Here is a 17,241-nt window from a genome sequence, read left to right as displayed (position 1 = left end):
TGTATATGGTTTCCTTGCATGTACATATACGCACCATGTGTATGCCCAGTGCCTGAGGAGGCCAGAAGAAGGCATCAGAGAACTGGAGTTAGGAATGGTTGTGAGTCACCATATGTGTGCTGGGGACTTAACCCAAGTCTTCTGAAAGCAACACATGCTCTTAGCCATTGAGCTACTTTCCCAGGCCCTGGCATGTAGTTTTTAAAAGGTAAATTTGTATGTGAGATTTTTACCAGCAGGTATGGAATCATATCCAGATGCTAAGAGACAGTGTTCTAGAGAAAGATGCCCAGGTCCTACCACCCCATGCAGGGAAGACCAGGAACCCAGATGGAGCCTGTCTTAGTTAGGAGTGTCAGCTAAGACACCACGATCAAATCAACTCGAGCAGCAATGGGTCTGGTTTGTTTACTCTTCCACATTGCAGTCCATCACTGAAAAAATTCAGGACAGGAACCGAAGGCAGGAACCTGGAGGCAGGAGCTGAAGCAGAAACCATGGAGGAGCACTGCTCACTGGCTTGCTTCTGATGGTCGGTTCAGTCTACTTTCTTATACAATGCAGGACCACATGCCCAGATGTAGACAGCACCATCTGTGGTGGGTTGGGTCTGCCCACATCAATCATCAACCAGGAAAATGCTCAACATACTTACCTATGGACCAATCTTATGGAGGCAATTATCTTAGTTAAGAGTCTCATTTCCCAGCTTATGCCAAGGTGACACAAAACTAACCAACACAGAGCCTAAAGCAGACATTGAGGGATGGTGCCCAGGCAGTAGCTTGGAGACACAGGCCTCTGTGGACAGGCCATCCTTGGGGCTTGGGTTAGTCTGTCCTCCAGGTAACCTTCTGTTTTCTACCATGGCAGAGCGCCTTTGAGGCTTTGGCCAGGGAGACAGAATTGCAGAGCTCGGACGTCTTCAGGTACTTCCAGGAGGCTGTGAGGCTGTGGGAGGGGCACCAGAGTGTTCTGATAACACAAGAGCTGGAGCTGGAGAAGAGGATAGAACAGAATCGGCAGAAGCACAACCAGGAGAACCAGGTGCCTGAAGCCTGGAGCTGTGTTCGCATGCATGCGAGCAGATGTGGGCGGGACCCGGACTGCAGCTGCCTGAGCTCAGCTGTCTTTCAGATGGAGGTGGGGGAAGCCAACTGAACAAAAGCACCATAAACAGAAATGAACTGAAAGTAGATCCTAGACTCAAATGTAAAACCCTTAAACTACAATATGTGTGCTGGTGGAGACCCCCAAGGCTTGCCTTGATCCTGGGGGAGGGGGGAGATGGGAGTAACAGGAAGAAGCCTGAACCATGCCAGAGTCCTGAGATAGATCTTGGGAATCAAGCTTGTCTCTAAGTATGTGCACAAGAAAAAGAGGCAGGACAGACAGACAATCTGACTGACTGACTAACTGAATGGAAGGTAGTCTGCCTGGTTAAAATAACATGATCTGGGGCTGGCAGGGCCCAGTTTAGCAAGTCAGGACCCTTGCAGGCAAGCCAAACAACATGAGTTCAATCACTGGGTCCCATAAAGTGCCAGGGAAGGCTCCCAAGAATTGTCCTCTGATCTTCACACTCACGTGCCTGTACACATACACACACACACACACACACAGACACACACACACACACACACGCATGCGCACACACACACATACTGAGAGAGAAAAACAAAAGAATTATATAAATAAAGAAAATAAGAGGTCTGGCTCCCGCTCTCACAGCCATTGCAGTATATTGAGCTCCATAGAGAGTGCCGGGGCAAGCAAGAACCGGACGGGCACTGGGCGACTCTGTGCCTCGCAGAGAAAAATCAACTAAACATGGACAAAGGAGATCCTAAGAAGCCGAGAGGCAAAATGTCCTCATATGCATTCTTTGTGCAAACCTGCCAGGAGGAGCACAAGAAGAAGCACCCAGATGCTTCTGTCAACTTCTCAGAGTTCTCCAAGAAGTCCTCAGAGAGGTGGAAGACTATGTCTGCTAAAGAAAAGGGGAAATTTGAAGATATGGCAAAGGCTGACAAGGCTTGTTATGAAAGAGAAATGAAAACCTACATCCCTCCCAAAGGGGAGACCAAAAAGAAGTTCAAGGACCCCAATGCACCCAAGAGGCCTCCTTCAGCCTTCTTCTTGTTCTGTTCTGAGTACCGCCCAAAAATCAAAGGCGAGCATCCTGGCTTATCCATTGGTGATGTTGCAAAGAAGCTAGGAGAGATGTGGAACAACACTGCAGCGGATGACAAGCAGCCCTACGAGAAGAAGGCTGCCAAGCTGAAGGAGAAGTATGAGAAGGACATTGCTGCCTACAGAGCTAAAGGAAAACCTGATGCAGTGAAAAAGGGGTTAGTCAAGGCTGAAAAGAGCAAGAAAAAGAAGGAAGAGGAAGATGATGAGGAAGATGAAGAAGATGAGGAAGAGGAGGAAGAAGAGGAAGACAAAGATGAAGAAGATGATGATGATGAAAAAGTTGGTTCTAGCACAGTTTTTTTCTTGTCTATAAAGCATTTAACCCCCCTGTACACAACTCACTCCTTTTAAAGAAAAAAATTGAAATGTAAGGCTGTGTAAGATTTGTTTTTTTAAACAGTACAGTGTCTTTTTTTGTATAGTTAACACACTACCAAATGTGTCTTTAGATAGCCCTGTCCTGGTGGTATTTTCAATAGCCACTAACCTTGCCTGGTACAGTCTGGGGGTTGTAAATTGGCATGGAAATTTAAAGCAGGTTCTTGTTGATGCACAGCACAAATTAGTTATATATGAGGACAGTAGTTTGGTTTTTGCTTTTTCTTTTCTTTTGGTTTTATTTTTGGGTTTTTTTTCCATCTTCAGTTGTCTCTGATGCAGCTTATACGAAGATAACTGTTGTTCTGTTAACTGAATACTACTCTGTAATTGCAAAAAAAAAATTGTGGCTGTTTTGTTGACATTCTGAATGCTTCTAAGTAAAGACAATTTTTTTATTAAAAAAAAGAAAAAAGAAAATAAGAAAATAAACAAGATGCTTGAGTATAATTTTATGAGCCATGGCTTACTGATGGGCAAAGAAAATGCATTCTTCCTGTCCCTGCCCCCTAGTGTTGAAAGAAGATCCAGGAACTGCACTGCCCCCATAGTGAACGCCAGAATTATTCATATGCAGTTGTTCAAGTGGCGGGGAGGGGGCACAGACCCCTGTAGAAACTAAAGTCTAATTAAAGACATGGTGAACCTTTTTTTATGAGAGGTTTCTCAGGAGAAACTGGCCAGACCTCCGTTCCCAACATAACAAGTAAGGTTGCTTCGTCATGAGGAAGTGCCAACATTATCTCCCAAGCTTGTGACAGTCTACAGGGAACTAGCTGACAGCGATGGACACCTGCTGAATCCTGAGCTCTCAAAGTATCTAACTCTTGAGTCCATGTGCCTTTTGAAGTCCCATTCTGGAATGTGGTCTGGTAAAGTGGTATAGGTTTAGGTAGCACTTCTTGGGACTGGTTCCAAGTTGTCACCTAAGGAATCTTGTAAGATATGAGTCGCCTTCTCTAAGGATGAGGAATACACCTCAAGTTCACAGTACAGCATCATAAGTATCATTCACGTAGCAAGCTGTGTGTCCAGGATCATTCAAAGCTATGTAATAGGGACATTGGAACACATGTCAGCCATTCACCTGCCTGTGCAGCCAGCCCCAGCCCTGCCTACCTTCATACATGGGCATTTCAGGTGTGACTTGGAGTGTGACTGAAGTGCAGATGCCTCAGAAAAGTGTAGTTCAGGCCTGGCTATGGGAACAAAGCCATGGAACACGGGAAATGTCCTTGAAGTGGCTCATCTGAGCTGGGTCCTTGGGGAGGTAGATAGGGGAGAAAGAACATTCCAGAAACAGAGAAGAGCCCGAAAGTGTGTGCTGGGGAGAGTGAGCGTAGTCATAGACTTGGTGGCCCTCACAGGCATTTTGCCTAACCCCAGCTCTATAGGCAGTGGGGTCTGCAGGTCACTACCATTCTGTCAGCTCTGGACACTTATCTGTGCTTCTCTTGTTTTGGGAATGGCCACCAGAACCAAGAGACTTCCCTCGATAAGCTGCTAGACCAACTGAGACAGCAAAGCCAAGAAGAGTCGCTGAAGACACACATGGAAAAGGCCAGGACTTTTCTGAAGAACATGAAGTCCAGGTAAGCTGACCAGACATTAGAAGACTGGCGAGGATGGTTGGGATTCATTGTTCAAGGCCTCCAGCTAGCACAGATGACCAGGGATGTGATCAGCAAACCCAGATAAAGAGCCACGCCACCCATACTGGAGAACATCAACAATCCTTTGCTCCTCATCCACACTTTCCCAGGGAGAATTGTGGCAAGTTTGTAGTGGGAAATGTCATGGCAATTGAAATTAAAGGCCAAGAACTTGGGCTTCCCTTTTTGAAAAAAAAGTGTTAACATGTAAACTCTGTTGATGGGAGAGAAAAGTCAACTTCTGTCAACAGACATGTCCCCATCATACTTGCCCAGCTGTTTTATTGTATGAGCGTACACACTTATGTATACAGGTACATACCGGTATAGTGTTTTAAAATAAAGGATGGGTTATATAATGCAAATTATTTTGTAACTAAAGATCTATTTCAGTTTTTAAGTGACCATGTAGGTTTTCTTACTATAATTTCACACACACACACACACACACACACACACACACACGATACTTTATCATAGGTTAGCCATCTTGTAACAAGCTTTTCCCCATTGACTCAAGCTTCTCCATACACAATTACAAACAGTTCTCTGTGAACTGTTTTATATTTGTGGGCCTCTGTCCACAAAGACCTATAAAGACCATTTACTGAATTAGACTCACCTTCCATCTGATGGCTGCACATAGATCCTGGGAGTTTATGTCTGGACGATTAAACTTTGGAGCCTTGTTTACTTTGCCCAAGAAACAGATAAACTTTCTGAGCCTGATAATGTTTGAGGGTTTGATGGAACAATGTAGATTAAGTTCAAGTACAGAAGTAGGATCACAGGCTAGAAAAGTAACTCTGCAAAGTATGAACCCATGTCAGGATGTCAAGGGTGAAGAGACTGAGCAAAGGCCTTCACTTCATTTAAACTATGAAGATCAGGGACTAGGGAGACGGGTCGGCAGATAATGTGCTTGCTTTGCAAGTGTGAAGATCTGAGTTCAAATCCTAAGAACCCACCTTCCAAACAAAAAGCTCATGTGCTTGACAGAATCTCTACAAACAGCGTGCATGCCTCAGCATGATCAGGAAAATAGAACAGTGGCCTACAGTCTGCTTCTGTGAAAAAGACTAACCACCCAGCAGCTCTCCACAATGCTAGTTGCCAGATGGAGGCAGGGGCATGGCTCCAGGAGGGTGGCCCCACACTCAGCAGAGTTCCCTTCACACAGTAGTCTCATCTCCCTCCCTCCCAGGTACGAATGTTTTCACATCCTGCTGACCAAGGAAGTGATGGAGTACCCGGCACTAGTGCTGAAAGAACTCAACTGCTACAGCTTCACCCTCAGCCGACACTTCTTCATTCGTGAAATCTTTGAGCAGGTATGAAGGACAGATGGTGTACCTCTGTACCTCTGGCCACTTGCCATGTAGGAGGGGGAGATGGCTTCCTATCTGATTGGCTGGCCATCTGGAAGCCATCCTTAATTCTACAAAGTAGGAATCTGTGTCAGGATGTCAAGGATGAAGAGACTGAGCAAAGACCTTCACTTCATAGTTAAAAAAGAAGATTAGGGACTAGGTAGACGGCTCAGCAGATAACATGCTTGCTTTGCAAGTGTGAAGACCTGAGTTCAAACCCTAAGAACCCACATAAAGTCAGGCACAGTAACTGTCTTAGTTAGGGTTTTATTGCTGTCAACAGATACTATGACCAAAGCAAATCTTATAAAGGACAACATTTAATTGGGGCTGGCTTACAAGTTCAGAGGTTCAGTCCAGTGTCATCAAGGCAGAAGCATGGCAGCATCCAGGCAGGCATGGTACAGGAGGAGCTAAGAGTTCTACATCTTCATCTGAAGGCTGCTAGCAAATACTGACTTCCAGGCAGCTAGGATGTAGGTCTTAAGATCACGCCCACAGTGACACACCTACTCCAGCCAGGTCACATCTATTCCATCAGGGCCACACCCTCTAATATTGCCACTCCCTGGGCCGAGCATATACAAACCATCACAGTAATTGACACCTGAAATCCTCATGTTTCTATGGGGAGATGGAGACAGGAGGATCCCCAGAAGGTCAGAAGGCAGCTAGCCTGGTGTGTGTGTGTGTGTGTATTCATTCCAGTGAACAATAATGAGAGCTTGCCTCAAGGTGGACAGTAAGGCCTGATACCCAAAGTCGTTTTCTGAACTACACATATGTGCACCCCCACACACATAAATATCCCCCAAACACATCCATGATCAATAGGTTCCTTAAAATGAAAGGTCTAATTTCTATATTGCTTTGAGCTTCATTCATAATGTCTATTACCACCATGTGATTCTGCTAAAATTAAGCCCAGCCCCATTCACTCTTTCCTCAGATGTTCTTCACAGGCTCTAATCGCTCAGGGTCATGTCAGTCAGGCTCATTGTATCCATCCTCCCCAGACACTGGTGCAGTGGGTTCTCACTCTTCTGCTCACCCGTCTCTCTCGTTCACTTCTGAGCCTGTGTCAGGAGCCCTGATTCCATCATGCAATGCTTACCAAGCAGGTGTGGTAGCGTGCTGGACTTGGGACACACTGATTGCCCCAGTGAATGAAGTGGGTCATGGCCTGCGTCAGAGCCTTTTAACCTAAAGAGACTCAAAGCTTTAGAAGTAGTACTCTAGAGAAAGGCATTGCTGGTCCTGTGGTGACTTGTAATTTTTTTTTCCCTTGTAGAACTTGGCTGGGGAAGTGATTTTTAAATTCAGGCAACCAGGTAACACTTATGACCCGAGTCCAGGCCTTCCTGCCATCATCCCTGTACACCTGTGGGCGGGGCCCCAATCCGGGCAACACTGGTCACTGCATCCTTACACTTTAATATTGGTCACCAACAGAAACCCACGAGACACTCTTCATGCAGAAAATCAGGAAACTGAAGAAAAAACAAAGGGCAAGAGTGGGGATACACAAAGGTGAAGAAAGCATCGGGCAAGTCACTGGTTCCGAGAAGCCAGCAGAAAGCATGAAGGAAGAGGGAAGTGAAGGATCAGAGCTCGGCATGGCTGGAGAAGCACTGAGCCAGCAGAACATGTCCCTACAGAGTGACAGGATGGATGGGCCCAAAGAAGAGACTTCCCAAGGAACTGAAGAAATTCGGGGCATGAGAGAGACCCCCTCAGAGGCATCTCAGGACCTGGAAAATCTAATAGCTCAAGAAGAGAGGGAAGAGATAGAGGAAGAGGAAGAAGAGGAGGAAGTAAAAGAGGAGAGAGAAGAGGAGGAAATAAAAGAGGAGAGAGAAGAGGAAGAAATAAAAGAGGAGAGAGTAGAGGAGGAAGAAGAGGAGGAGGAAATAAGAGAGGATGAGGAGGACGAAGATGAAGACATAAATGAAGACGATCTGGAGTACTATCAAGAGAACTTTTTTATGAGTCAGGTAAGCTCATTGTTGGGTATGAAGAAAAGAAACAAAGCTTACTCTGTTTGTCTTACATATACTCTGCAGATAAGCTAGGGTTCCCACTGGTTCAGTCTCTATAGGAGTCCAGAAAAAGTCCCACAAGAGTATTTATTCCTTCCTATTTTGTCAACAAAGCTTCGATTCTTCCCTTACAGCAAAGATTTTAAAATTTACCATCCTTTCCTCATGCCTTGTACTCTACTCTGGAGCCATCCTTCCCAAGACTTACTTTATCCCCCCCTCCCCACTCACCCAGGGTCTCTTTCTTACCTCCTATTGATTGCACAGATTGCCTCAGGTCCCTTCTACATCAACCCTCTCTCTTCCTGTTCACTGGTAACAAAACATTCAGACAAAGCTCTCCCTGGTGGGCAGTTTTAAATTGTCAACTTGTTACAACCTAGAATCATCTGGAAAGAGTCTCGGGGAGAGACTGTGGTCTCAGGTTTGCCTGTGGGCATGTCTATGGGGAAGTTGTCTTGAGTTAATTGATGCAGGAAGACTCAGCACACAGTGGGCAGCACCATTCCCTAGGCAGGGTATCTTAAACTGTATAAAAGCAGAGAGATCATGCCAAGCACACGTAAGCAAATGAGCATATAAGTGTTCATTTCTGTCTGTTGTCCACTGTGGATGACATGACTGTTTCAAGCTCCCACTACTTGACTTCCTCCTATGATAGACTGTAAGCCGGGATTGCGAGCTAAAATGAACCCTTTCTCAATTGTTTTTTGTCAGGATGTTTTACCATAGCATTAGGAAAGGCAACTAGGACACTCATTTGAAGATTGGCGATTAGCTCATTTTAATAAACCCTGTCTTCAAACTGCATCCAAATCCTCCTCCTCCTCCTTTTTTGCATGAATTCCAAACTCAAATGTTGACGCATGTGTTGAGAAAAGAGGGTTGGAGGCTGTAGGTCAAAATGACAAGTGGTAAAAAATGTGCTGTCACTATTCAGTCTCAGCCAATGATAAATAGCATGTTTGGTGCTGCTTCAAAGGAAATAGAGAACCGAGATTTATATATGAAACTTCTCACTTTAAAATCACTGAAGTTAGCCAGGCAGTGGTGACACACGCCTTTAATCCCAGCACTTGGGAGGCAGAGGCAGGTGGATTTCTGAGTTCGAGAGTTCGAGGTCTACAGAGTGAGTTGCAGGACAGCCAGGGCAACACAGAGAAACCCTGTCTCGAAAAACCAAAAAATAAATAAATAAATAAATAAATAAATCACTGAAGTTGTAGCTCAAGAATCCAGGGCTTACATGCAAAAAGCCTTGGAATCATCTCTGCAAACAAATAAGCATAAATAAAAAGCATTCTTTGTGTAGGTAAGGAGGTTAGGGAAAGTTCTTATTGGCAACCTGGTACAAAACCTTTCATCTGGTATCACCTACATCAGCTGACATTGATTTTCAAGTCTCATTCTCCGTACAGGATGAAGGCAAGGAAGAGTCTATGGAAGAGATACCCTACGAAGAAATGGAGTTCTTCACAACTGCAAGTGGGAACACTTACTTTGCCTTCCTGTCTGTGGAAGATGAACAACAGATACACAGTAGACCCCATTCCCACCACACTGTGCTCTTCTATGACTCTTTCAGCACCAAGTACATAGAGCAAGTGGTTATTCCTCAGAAACTAATCCTACAGATTAAGAAAGGGTGAGTGGACAAACCGCTGTGCTCACATTCTCTTACCCTGAACTTTCTATGTGAGGTGCTAGAACTAAAGATTCGCTTTAGCTGGAAAGACTAAACGCTCAGGTAAATGAGGGAGGGTAGGGGTGAGAAACACCAACATAAAATGTCCCAGAATGCTCCACAGACATAGCTAGCCTTGGTGACTGTGACCCCAGCATGCTTCCCAGGGTGCTCTGTAGGTCTGGGCTTTGTCATAGAAATGCTTCCCCTGCCACCTACTCTGGCTTGTAATTCCCAGCTCATCCACAATGTTAAAGTTTATTTCTGAAAGATTTGTTTACTTTTATGTGTATGAGTGTTTGCCTGTAAGTCCGTATTGTATCATGTGTGTATGGTGCCAGAAGAGGGGAAGAGAACTCCAAGAACTAGAGTCACACAGGGTTGTGTACCAAGGTCTTCTACAAGAGCAACAAGTACACTGAACTACTGAGCCATCTCTCCAGCCCCCAACACTTCTTTTATTTAAAAAGTCTGTGGATACAAGCCAAAGGTATGCTACATCGTGTGTGTGGCATTTTGTATCAACCAAGACAGAAAAGGGGAAAGAAACTATAGACGATGAAGGAATTATGTGGTCTTTAAAAGGAAAAGGAAAAAAAAAAGACTATTCAGCCCTTTGCATCCCAGTGTTCTGAGGCACTATTCCTGAGGAGATGTGAAAAAATGTAGAACCCCATGTCTTTTAACCTTTGAGCTCCTCCATACTTGACATAAGGACAGGGTTATTTATAGCAGCCTTCTCTGTGAGAATAAAAGATTGGAAACTACCGAGCCACGGTCTGAGTGGATGGATGGTATCCATCCATTCCGTGCGATACACTGTACAGTGGGGGCAATACAAAGCATGACTGCAGAAAGCGTGTCTGGTCTCAGTGTGAAAGATCTCTTACTGGTCCTGACTGCTGGCAGAGATGACTGACCCTTGCTCATCTCTCCCCAGGCTTCGAGCTGGCTTCTTTGAACATCTTGAGAAGTGGTTTGACCAGTGTGCCCTCAATGCTCGTATCGTTGTGGCTTCCAAGGTTGATGAACTGGATTCAGAGCTGGAGCTGCGGCTGCACCTGCACAAGCCAAGACTTGAGCAAGTGGAGAAGGATATTCACAACGTCAGAGCAGGTTCGGGCCATCCTGGGAAGGTCCACCTTGTCCTCAGAGATCCCCTGCAGCGTCTGCTGGCTAATGGGCTCATCTTTTTTTTTTTTTTTAACTGCCCCAGTTTACCCCATGCAGTGCTGAGTAGATTATCATCACACTCCGAAGGTGTGTTGGGAATCAGTGTATGAGATTTTAAAATCTTCCTTCTTCCCTGCCTCTCTTCTTTCCTCCCTTCCTTCTTGAGACAAAATCTCCACTTGGTTGCCTAGGTTGGCTGGAACTTCGTAATGTAGCCCAAGTTAGCTTCAGACTTGTGGGAATTTCTTTGCCTCACTCTCATGAGTGAGTCTGTGGTACCCGGGTTCATTGTGAGTCCCGGGTTCTGCCTCTCTTCCCCGCAACCAACACACCAGCAGGTCAAAGTCTGGGGCCGCTAATCTGCAGCCCGCATTACCCTTCACCACGTTAGAGTGTGGCTGCTCACCAGACCGGAAGGGGAAAGCGGGATCTAGGATGAATGTGGTTCCTGGTCTCCTCTCGGGGTACCCGGGCGGGCGCTGGTGCCAGTGTACCTGGAGAGGAAGTCAGGAAGGGGTTGGGGTCACATCTCTCTTTGGGGTAGGAGAGCACAGATGCGCAACAGACCTAGAGGTGAGCAGGAGCTCGTCCAACTGGAAGCAAGTGCCAGAGCGGTGGGAGAAGAGAAAAGGCCTTCTTCGGGAGTCTTAGTATTACCACTCGGTTAGGCAAAGGTCTTCCGGTGCTGGTCCTTAATGAAGCAGCTCTTGAGCTTACTTATTCTTAGCTTGTTCGTACTTCTTTATAGGGTATGGCTGTGAACACATATGCTTTATTCTGGTGAACCAGGGATTATATATATAATCCAGGGGAAGAGTGTGAGAATATCCAGGAAGCAGGTCATTGGCGGAAGGCTAAGGCTATTAAGATACCTCATTAGCATGGGGAGATGTTCTAGGTGCTGCGTTACCTGACTGACTGACTGCCTGTGGTCCTCTCAGTTGTGGGTTGTGGTTATGTGTTCCAGAGAAGGAACTAGAGGCAGGGAGAGGGTAGCTCCACTCCTACCATCTCAAATCTCTGAGATTCTCCACCTCACCAGTTCTTTATGTCTGTCTGGTAGCACGGCCCACACACTCTACATGAGTCTTCCCTCTCTTCCTCTCTTCCTCCCTCCCCTTCCTCTGTAGAGGGTCAGGGGCAAAAGGAAGGGTATTGGCCCATTGTAAATCTTGGAGTACTGATCTTCTCACACATCTGTCAGATACACATCTGCATGATGGATGATCTAGCAGCAAATCTATAGCTTAGAAACCAGAACTCTCCTCTACAGGAGAAGGTGTTGGTGTGGGGAGGAATAGTGAGCAGGTGGTCTGAGGCACGGTGCCCCAGAGGGGAAGCCATTCTTCACACACGGGTCTTACTCAGAATGGCAAGCCTTCTCTCTTTTAGGTGGGAAGCTCCACTAATGGGGAGAGGTGTATACTTTTAGTAAGATTCCTAGGCAGCCGCCACTGATATTTCACTGGAACTCATAGCCATTTAATGCTCTCATGAAGCCTTCTGCATGACCCCATCCAAACTCCCAAGGCCCCGTGCGGTGGTGATGGCAGGTTCCCAGACCAGTCTTTAGTACTGGGAAATGTGTGAACTAAATGTACCAAGGGATGAAAAAGACCTCACCAAAGGCTGGCTCCTTTTGCCTGTTTGGCTTCCCAGGCCAATGCTCAGCTTGGAAACACAGACCATAGCAATGAAGCCCCAGTTCTACACTCTGTTTTTTTAATTTCAAAAATTAATTATTGTACAGAATAACGAGTTTCATGACGGCACTTTTCTCACTTGTGCACATATGCATATCACTATATTTTGCTCATAATAGTCCCCCATTACTGTCTCTTGTCCCCCATACCTGCTCCTGTCAGTCCACTTCCTTCCTCCTTTCTTGTTTCATGTCATTCATAGATGATAGATAGACAGACAGACAGACAGATAAATAGACAGACAGATATCCATTCATATAATAGCTAGATTCCACATGAGAGAAAACATGTACTATTTAACTTCCAGAGACTGGCTTGTTTTGCTTAACATAATCTCCAGTTGTGCCGTTTCCTTTAAACACACACACACACACACACACACACACACACACAATTTCATTCTCTTCATGGTTGAATAATATTCCATTAGTACTATGTACCGCCGTTCAGCTAGCCACTGTGTGTTGATGGTGGCCGCCTAGGCCATCTTAGCTATTGGAACAGTGATGAGCTAAGCATGGGTGTGTGGGTGTCTGCATAGTTTGCTGATACCATTTGTTTTTTATTAAAACCATACCCACAGCCCTTCTACCGGTTACTCCAAGCAGTAGCACACTCAGTTGGAAGGTGTGTGGCTGTCTGCCTGCCACGAAGGTCTGTGAAGGGGCTTTGGAAACCTGTTCCTTTTTCATTCCTCCTCACCTTGGAGCCATTTAGAATTTGGCTCTACTCACCCTTTTGCTCCCTGAGATTCTCTTATTCCTAGTTTGCCCTCTTGGCAGCTGGAAGGCTCCACCAAGCAGGAAGTCCAGGCTCACAGCCTCTCTCTAGCATGGGACATTGAAAGAGATGCTCACTGGCCTTCCTGGGGTCTCAACCCAGCTCAGTCCCACCCTGGAGAGAGCATTTGGGGCATAGCGGGAGACCTTCATTGACATGAGTGGTTTCTGCCCTGGGCTGGCCTAGGAAAGGCAGTGGGCAGATGGATGGCTGCAGACAGCAGCAGCTCTGCCTGCCTTCTCGCAGCTGAGCTCCTGCTTCACCAAGAGAGGCTGGACAGCCACTGTGCCGGTGTGATCGAGACACTGAAGAAGGAGAGGCTGATGTTCTGTCAGTTCCAAGAAGAGCAAGCCTTACGGAGCAAGAACTTTCGCCGCAAGATCTATGACATGGAGCACATTTTCTTGAATGCCACCAAAAGCCAAAAGTAAGGGGTTAGAGCATCTTCTTCCCAGTCCTGGTTCTCAACGCCCAGCTCCTTCTGGCAGAGGGGCAGAAGGCTTCGTTTTTTACCAAAGGCAAAGAACCAGAGTCCATGGGCAACATTTGATGTGCATGAGGCAGGGTGGCGGTAAATAGGCTGGGAAGGAAGAGGTATACATAGTCCATATGCAAGGATACAGATGCTGTGCCCCAAAATGTCCACGATGAGAAAGACAGCTTCCCTTTGGGGCATTTAGAAGGGCTTCCTGGAGGAGGGCATTGCTGATGAACCCACAGTTTCCTGTCAAAACTTGGGTCATCTGCAGGGCAGATAGGGCAAGGGCCTCCAGCAAGGAGACACAAGACAGGGACCTCGTTTGAGTGTTAGAAGGACCATAGCTGGTCTGCAGCAGCCAATCACAGGGGCAGCGGACTCAGGAGGCTTTTGTTATAGAGAAGTAACTTTCAGGGCATTATTTCAGGAGAGCACAGGGTAAGTGCCACACTGCTGGGGGGGTCAGATGCTCTGCAGTGGGAGGATGAGGACTCAGTGGAATCTGGGACTCCTTTACTAATTTGCTGGCAATGCCTTTTGACTTTTTATTTTGAGGAAGGGTCTCACTAAATTGTCCAGGTAAGGCCTTGAGCTCACTGTCATATAGGCTGGCCTTGAACTTGTGATCTTTCTAGCTCAGCTCCTTGAATGCCAGGATAATAGGTCACACCTAGCCCTTCCTTGCTTCCCTGTGCCCACAGGCTGGTTAGTCTCACCAATACACTACACCGGGAGCTGCTCAGCTACGTGGATGTCATCCAGGTGTCCCTGCGAAGCTTTCGGCAGTACCTGGAAGAGAGTCTTGGCAAGCTCCGCTATACCAACATTGACTTTGTCAAGCACTGCAGGTGGGAACCAATGTATATTTTATGCCTCTGTGAGCCACCACTGTCTACTCTTGGTGGGCGGCCATGTTTCTCTCTTTACTTATTTTTTAATGATTTGTAGATACGCTGTGGTGTCAAGAGTGTGCAGTGGCTGGTCCCATTGCTCCTCTCACCAGGAGGCAGAGGCGTCTTACTTCTTCAAATGTCTCACATTTGGTTATTTTGTAACTTATGTCAGATAATTGTTACATGTTCTTCCTTCTGTTCCCTGTTATCTCTTGGTTTTTATTTATGGTGTCTTACTTCTTTGTGATTTTTTTTCCCCTAGAAGTCCTTTCCCCACCCCCACCTTGGAGTTTATCAGCAGCATCCTCTTTGAGGCCTAAACTCATGTGGCATTCCTTCAAAGAATCCACATTTGTTTTTACTGGACCACTCAGGGCAACACCTACTCAGGACCAGTTAAAAATTTTGTTTCGTTGTGCCATTCCAGAGAATACATATTCAGTTGGCAAACAAATTCTCAGGAAAGAAAGAGCTTTCTTTCCTCCTTGCCCTGGAATCTCAGTATCTTGGAACCTGGTAGAGTTCATGTGTCACTCAGTCATACTGAAAGTGCCACAGTCAGGCTCCAGCTCCATGCTGGCCCTCCCTGATGTACAGTCACAGAGGCTCAGAGTCAAAGTCTCCCGGTCAAAGTCAGCTTTGGCACCACCCACATCCCAAGGAATCCTCTAGTTTCACTTCATCTGAGGAGGACAGACATCTCATCCTTATGTAAATTTTTTCATTCATTCATTCATTCATTCATTCATTCACCAATTCATTCATTCAGTGGTGTTGGGAATTGAACCCAGAGCCTCCTGCATGTTAGACAGGCACACTACCACTGAACTGCATGTTGAGCCTCTCGGTGTAGCATTTCATTTGTTTCAGCTGGTCTATCAGGGCACCCAACCTGATACCCTAGCAAACCAGCAGTCTCACTGCCCATGCATTTATCTTTCCATCATCCACACTGGGATGTTAGGTCACGGGCCTTGGGATGTATGGGGATGTTCAGTTTGACTGGTGGTCTTTGCTTCTCAACCTTTCTCCAGATTGTTTTCAGAGGGTGGCAACTTTTCCCCTGAAGAAATTGAGACGCTGTGCCACCGACTGGAGAAGGAGGCTACCCGGATTGAGTTCGTTGAAAGTTTAATCATGATCCACATGGAAAAGATGGAGACGGAGTACCTGGACCAGGTGGGGGCTCCCCGTCTTCCCTCCAAACAGCCTCCAAGATGGCCGGCCAGAGGCTGTCACTTCTGAAGAAAGGGCACATCTGGGTCACAGTAATAATTAAGCTCCGCCATTCTTCCAAGGTCTAACATTCCAGGTCAAGGTCCCTCCAGTTTACTCCTTACCTTTCCTTACAGGCCAATGATGTCATCAACAAATTCGAGAGTAAATTCCATAACCTATCTTCGGACCTTATTTTCGTAGAGAAAATCCAGCGGCTGATGACAAATCTTCAAGTGAATATCAAGTGTCAGGTAAGACAAGTCCATCTTCCATCTACTACTAAACAATTAACACACACACCTGCACACCAATACTGTCCAGCTGGGTGGTGGCTGTACGTACCATGGTACTTATGCCTCAGCCAGGAAGACAAACTGACTCTTAGTAGCCCTACCCATCCACTGAGTTATTACACACTGCAATCACCCACTTATTTTAATCAGCACTTTGTGTCCATGTGAGACCTGAATGTTTGGCCTTTTAGCTCCATTTTAGAGATTAAAGAAACCGAGGCAGGGGCTCGGGAGATAGTTCAGTCCTTAAAGTGCATGACCCACAGTGCGACCTGAGATCAGTCCCTAGACTCCACATTTAAAAAGCTGGGTTCGGTATGCATGCTCGTGCCGGGGAGGGGAGGCAGAGACAAGCAGATCCCTGGGGATTGCTAATATATCTGGCTAGCCTACCTGGCAAGTTCCAGGTCAGTGAGAAACCCTGTGTGGACAGCACAAATCGAATCCAATATGTTATTAAATAATGGTGATGATGATGACGACGATGATGATGATGATGATAGAGGATATGAAGTTGGGGTTGGTAAAGAGGTGGAAAAATCTGAAAGGAGTTAAATAGTTGGGGGTGAGTATGGTGAGAATACATTGTACAAAATCCTCAAAGTGTTAATAAAAATATTTAAAACAAAACAAAAGTGCATCCCTCCTGACTATAACATATAATGTTGACCTCTGATCAGTATCTGCACACTCTTGCACACACACACACACACACACACACACTCAGAGAGGGAGGAGGGAACTGAGGCTAATAATAATTCCATAACTTAGAAATGCATAACTCTTTTTTAAAGATTTGTTTATTTTATATGTGACTACACTGTTGCTGTCTTCAGACAACCCTGAAGATACCCTTAGAGATGGTTGTGAGCCACCATCTGGTTGCTGGGAATTGAACTCAGGACCTCTGAAAGAGCAGTTAGTGCCCTTAATCTCTGAGCCATCTCTCCAGCCCTCAGGAATACATAACTCTTAAGTGGTAGAGCCAGAATATGAATCCAGGCCTGTGTGGAACAAGAGATGCTGGCCCAAACCATGGCCAGAACACCTGTGTCCAAAAGGAAGGTGTGCGTGGCACTCGAGGACTAGAGGGGAAGGTTGACACGGGCTGAGAAAGCAAAAGTGCCCCAAAGCTTGAGACAGAGGTCAGCTGGAGATGAGGGAATAGCATGTCCTAGAGAGGTGATGGGAAGAATCCAGGTGCTGTGTGTGACAAGTGACAGTGAGAAGTGAGGTTGGATAAGCTGCAGTCAGCCTACAGGGCTTTGGTCAGATGGTGAGGGTCATGGAGGTATCCCACAGGACTGAGAGCTCAGGGATGTATGTGATGAGAATGTCTGGCTGCTGGCTGCTGGCTGCTGGCTGCTGGCTGCTGGCTGCTGGC

At 46.2% G+C, this 17,241-nt stretch overlaps 1 protein-coding gene across 1 annotated transcript in view; it reads left to right on the top strand.

Moving 5' to 3' along the window:
• The window catches only part of Ccdc180 (coiled-coil domain containing 180), a 64,119-nt gene that overhangs the window by 19,527 nt on the left and 27,351 nt on the right, over positions 1-17,241 (top strand). The window contains exons 15-25 of the mRNA XM_028770271.1: positions 874-1,047; positions 4,051-4,166; positions 5,431-5,557; positions 6,888-6,927; positions 7,049-7,590; positions 9,054-9,280; positions 10,260-10,435; positions 13,222-13,402; positions 14,155-14,301; positions 15,381-15,525; positions 15,699-15,815. Of these exons, the coding sequence (XP_028626104.1) occupies positions 874-1,047; positions 4,051-4,166; positions 5,431-5,557; positions 6,888-6,927; positions 7,049-7,590; positions 9,054-9,280; positions 10,260-10,435; positions 13,222-13,402; positions 14,155-14,301; positions 15,381-15,525; positions 15,699-15,815 (1,992 nt within the window). The remainder of the gene's footprint in view (positions 1-873; positions 1,048-4,050; positions 4,167-5,430; positions 5,558-6,887; positions 6,928-7,048; positions 7,591-9,053; positions 9,281-10,259; positions 10,436-13,221; positions 13,403-14,154; positions 14,302-15,380; positions 15,526-15,698; positions 15,816-17,241) is intronic.

The sequence above is a fragment of the Grammomys surdaster genome, unplaced genomic scaffold (genome assembly GCF_004785775.1).
Source record: "Grammomys surdaster isolate TR1022 unplaced genomic scaffold, NIH_TR_1.0 199, whole genome shotgun sequence".
In the NCBI taxonomy this organism is placed as follows: Eukaryota; Metazoa; Chordata; class Mammalia; order Rodentia; family Muridae; genus Grammomys; species Grammomys surdaster.
Note: the sequence above shows the minus strand (reverse complement) of the source record. Positions and strands in the feature narration are given on the sequence as shown.